This window comes from Alosa alosa, chromosome 12 (assembly GCF_017589495.1).
Source record: "Alosa alosa isolate M-15738 ecotype Scorff River chromosome 12, AALO_Geno_1.1, whole genome shotgun sequence".
In the NCBI taxonomy this organism is placed as follows: domain Eukaryota; kingdom Metazoa; phylum Chordata; class Actinopteri; order Clupeiformes; family Clupeidae; genus Alosa; species Alosa alosa.
The window spans coordinates 3,046,813-3,051,502 of NC_063200.1; the positions used below are offsets into that span (position 1 = coordinate 3,046,813).

At 41.6% G+C, this 4,690-nt stretch overlaps 1 protein-coding gene across 1 annotated transcript; it reads left to right on the plus strand.

Annotated features, from left to right (window-relative positions):
* The first annotated feature begins 869 nt into the window (after window positions 1-869).
* On the plus strand, window positions 870-2,286 carry fabp1a (fatty acid binding protein 1a, liver). The gene is made up of 4 exons (XM_048259784.1): window positions 870-1,063; window positions 1,181-1,353; window positions 1,982-2,071; window positions 2,196-2,286. Exons 1-4 carry the CDS (start codon window positions 997-999, stop codon window positions 2,247-2,249), a joined length of 384 nt encoding a protein of 127 aa, XP_048115741.1. The 5' UTR covers window positions 870-996; the 3' UTR covers window positions 2,250-2,286.
* Window positions 2,287-4,690: the final 2,404 nt, after the last annotated feature.

The following is a 4,690-nucleotide window of genomic DNA, read 5'->3' on the forward strand; positions in this document are numbered from 1 at the left end:
ATAAAAGTTTGTTTTGCATTTTATGTTAATATACAGTATATTTATATTTTCATGCTCTGGTAATTTCCTCGAAATTACATTTTCTAGTTGGATCTGTGCTTGCATCTTGACTAGCCTAGGCTAAGAGTTGTGATTGATTCGAAATTAAACGATTGCCTTCAGTTAAGACACAGACACAGTAGGCTTAGCACACACATGAACCTGCGTTCCATAAAGCAAAAAAAAAATAGGCTACAAAAAACATCGTCTGTTTACTTGCAACTAATTCATTTTCCTTTACAGAGTTGTGGTTTGTAAGTTCATGGAAATTGTTATTCTGTCAAATGATAGCCTATTTAGTCTATAACTAATATATATTTAAATTATTATAGGCCTATGACTTAGTATAACGTGTTGCCTAAGTCGCTTTGGATAAAAGCTTCTACATAACATGCATGTAGGCTAAAACACAGCCTAAATAGGCGTATGTCCTTGCACTATTCATGGGTTTCATCAGGTCCCTTTCCACAGGAATAATCAAGCACCATGCACTCTGCGTTCATAATCTAAGTGCTTGATTTTATACACCTGTGGAAAGGGACCAAACCCAGGAATAGGCGTATGTCCTTGCACGTCCCTTGCCACAGGTGTTTAAAATGAAGCACCATGCAGTCTGTATTCAAAAACGAGTCACTCGATGTTATACACTTGTGGCAAAGGGACCTGATGAAACCCATGGCTACGTATGGCTCACTGTATGGTTTCCTTGTTAATTAAGAGAAAAAAAGACTTACTTGGTTGGTCGATGACTTTGATCTTGTTGCCCGCTTAGTTCACACTGATAAGGGTTGAAACGTTTATCAGCGGCAACTTTCTAGTCATGTTTCATAACTCATTACCTCATCATTGGCCTGCAATTAGCCAACGCAATCACTACATCTGCCGGTTACTCATTCCACCGGGGCTATATAAGCAGTTGGCTGCGGCTGAACCTGTGTTTTCTCTTAGAAGTTCACGATGGCCTTTGCTGGAAAATATCAGTTGGAGTCCCAAGAGAACTTTGAGCCTTTCATGAAGGCCATTGGTAAGTGTTCATTTAGTCACTGACTGTGGTAATTCTGTTCAGGCATATGTGATGTAAGTTTGTCTGCATTTATGGCTATGTAGTCTCTCTCTATATATATATATTTTTTATTTGTAGGTCTCCCTGATGATCTGATTGAGAAGGGCAAGGACATCAAGAGCATCTCTGAGATCGAGCAGAGTGGCAATAACTTCAAGGTGACCGTCACCACGGGAACCAAGGTCCTGGTCAACTCCTTTACTGTCGGACAGGAGAGTGAGCTGGAGACCCTGACTGGAGAGAAAATTAAGGTAGATAGATGGATACTTTATTGATCCCCAAGGGGAAAATCAAGGTGTGTGTGCTGGACCTACCCAAGTAGGCCTGAATGGAAATGCCTGAGTTCAGAGTTATCCATGAGTTTTGATACTAATACAATGGTGTGAAATTGCCATAGGTCAACTCCACGCAAAACTGTCACGACCATAAGGCCAACACGATGCCATGGTATGATTTGAATGATGATTACTTGAAATTTGAGAATTCACTCTTCTTGGTTGTAGAACTTTACATGAAAAACTGAAATCATTCACATCATACAAATACCATGGCATTTAGTTGGCGTTATGGACGTAGAATTGACCCATAGCTGTGTATTTGCTCTGCCTGCAGTGTGTCTGGTGTTGTGTAGTGTAATTGCCCCCTCTGCAGTGTCTGGTGTTGTGCTGTGTAATTGCCTTCTGCAGTGTGTCTGGTGTTGTGTAGTGTAATTGCCCCCTCTGCAGTGTCTGGTGTTGTGTAGATCTGCTTACGATGAGCTGATCTTTACACCCACTGTTCTGTTTGATGTAAAGAAATGACGATTTGGAGAACTCTCAAAATCAAATATTTCATTAACCTCTGTTCCGGGTTGTGGCCTCATCTTGTCTCCTGTTGCAGACTGTTGTGAACCTGAATGGGAACAAGCTGACTGTTTCACTGAAAAGCATTGAGTCAGTCACAGAGGTGTGTGGAGACACCATTACCAACGTGAGTAAAGCCAGTTCAGCTGCTGTTAAGGTTTTACTTGTGCTTTTAAATCCTCAGAATTTCCTCCTAGATGTACAATCTGAACAAATGTATCTTTTTTTTTTTTTTTTTTATTTATTTCCAGACCATGACCCTGGGACCCATTGTGTACAAAAGAGTCAGCAAGCGCATCTCATGATTGTTTATGTGAAAAAAAATAAAAAAAGGAAAATCCAGTGACGTCTGTATTTGTCTTTACTACTTGACCATAAACTTGCGGTTTGTGCTGCGCCCTTGAAGGGCAGTAAGTACTCTTGACCCCATCATTATCAGACATTTTGGAACAAACTGTATCTGCAGTTAGCAACAGGACATGCCTTATCCACAGGAGATTGTGAGATGGCCCCACGTCTGCCCTTTGTGGCCAGGACCTGCACCAGCAAGCATTTAACAAGCAAAGCTTTATTTATTTTAAATGAAAGTGGCACATTAAAATGTACTACTGCATGCAATACAGTGGCATTAAGTCCACTCTAACTGATGGACACCACAGATGATGGCTGGTGCAACTAGCTTGATGTTTGACCTTGATGTTTGACCTTTGACAAACCCAATCCTGTGCTGTGAAGATAGATAAATATATATATATTAGATGAATTTTGTTTTATGTGATCCCACATAAAACTTGGATGGTAAACATTGACACCATGACTAAAGATGTCTGATCTTTCTAGTTTATCTGCCAATTTAACAGCTAATTGTTTATGCTGTGAAAAGATGAATTTTCACCTTGGATGGTAACGGAGGTGTTAAAGTCCGGCTGCAGAAAGTAGTCCGGCTTCAGAAAATCAGTCCTGCCACATGTTTACTCCAGCCATTCGCTAAGCCAGCTGATTGTTATTGGCACAACTCCTCAGCCAGGTAAATCAGCCAATTAATGAAATCACACGTTCAGTGCACAGGTAGAACCAATACATGGTAGGATTTGTACTTTCTGAAGCAGGACTTTTACACCTCTGGATGGTGACCGTTTGCATGGGCTACTCTTGCCTCATATGCGACCACTGGGTGGTGTTTTCCCACATGGGGAAAAGGAATTGCTGCTAACGAGAGTACATACAGATGTCATATGCGACCGCTGGGTGGTGTTTTCCCACATGGGGAAAAGGAATTACTGCTAACAAGAGTCTACATACAGATGTCATATGCGACCGCTGGGTGGTGTTTTCCCACATGGGGAAAAGGAATCACTGGAGAGTACATACAGATGGTGGTTTTCCCACATGGGGAAAAGGAATTACTGCTAACAAGAGTCTACATACAGATGTCTACAGTTCTGCAATCTCAGCAGTTGATGTTCACATAAAGTCAAGCATTCATTTCTGTCACCGCTTCAGATTAGCTGTGCTATCTGGGTTGATCCAGCATTCAAATCCGTTAATGGCAAAATGTTCTGTGTGTTTTATTTAGTCTGAGCCTAACAAGCTGAAAGAAGACATGCCATTTTCTTCACGCAGGGATTATTCATTTAAGATCGCTTGGGAAGATGCAGATGTCAAATGTAACGTCGTCATGTACCACTTACCCACACTCGTCGACACAGTGTTGCCATGGTCACAAGATCACAAGTCCGATAGATAGATAGATACTTTATTGATCCCCAGGGGAAATTCAAGTCATGGCTCCTTTGTGCCACACTTTCTGATGTCTAGAGATTCCTACTGACGGGGTAGCCATCTAGCTCACACCTCTCTCTCTCAACCACAGTAGTCCCAGTAACATGGTGCTGTTTAGAGCCTTCTGAAAATGCCAGCACTAACGGGGATATACTGATGACGGCTCTGCGTGGGATGATTTGCAACACAAAACTAAAACACTGATACACTATGTCGGTATCATCAACTGTTTCAGAGCCTCGGCAACGAGTCAATAGAATTGAGTTCATCTTTGTTTATAGAGCACCATTGATAACTGAAATTTGATGTGAGACATTGTTAGTGGCGTAATTTGCTCCACATTGCATGAAGCTTCTCTATTTTTTGTTCACTTTATACATTTGTGTCTGTGTGAAGTAAATACTGTATGTGCATCTGTATGCAGACCATTCTGTGTCACCATACTGATGAGCTGTGTATGTGTGTGTGTTGTCATGCTGTGTTCCAGGTCTTTGGGATGGGGTGGTGTGAGCTGTGTGTGTGTGTGTGTGTGTGAAGTAAATGTGTGCATCTGTATGCAGCCACTGCTTTCAAAAAGCTCAATGAGGAGATCTAGATGCCCTTTTCATTTTGTTGAGGAGAGAAAACGTTCAGTTTGTGGGTCCTTCTTTCAAAAGTACCTACATTACACTAGAAACACACAAAAACAAGAGAAAGCTGTGCTGTGCCCCCTCAAGCTTGGTTTCTGCTGTGCCCCCCCCCCCTCAAGCTTGGTTTCTGCTGTGCCCCCTCCTCTCAAGCTTGGTTTCTGCTGTGCCCCCTCAAGCTTGGTTTCTGCTGTGCCCCCCTCAAGGTTTCTCATTTGCCTTCAAAGAAGAGAGATTTTTATGATGATGATAATGATTATTATTACAGTATTTCATGTTATTGTTTTTGAGCAATACCCTCAAAGGCATCATAATAATGCAAAATAATGGTATACTGT

Excerpts from the sequence above, each read along its gene's own strand:
- fabp1a (XM_048259784.1), top strand. The coding sequence starts at position 997 with ATGGCCTTTGCTGGAAAATATCAGTTGGAGTCCCAAGAGAACTTTGAG. Across the intron at positions 1,064-1,180 it reads GCCTTTCATGAAGGCCATTG|GTCTCCCTGATGATCTGATT; the intron begins GTAAGTGTTCAT and ends TTTTATTTGTAG. Across the intron at positions 2,072-2,195 it reads GTGGAGACACCATTACCAAC|ACCATGACCCTGGGACCCAT; the intron begins GTGAGTAAAGCC and ends ATTTATTTCCAG.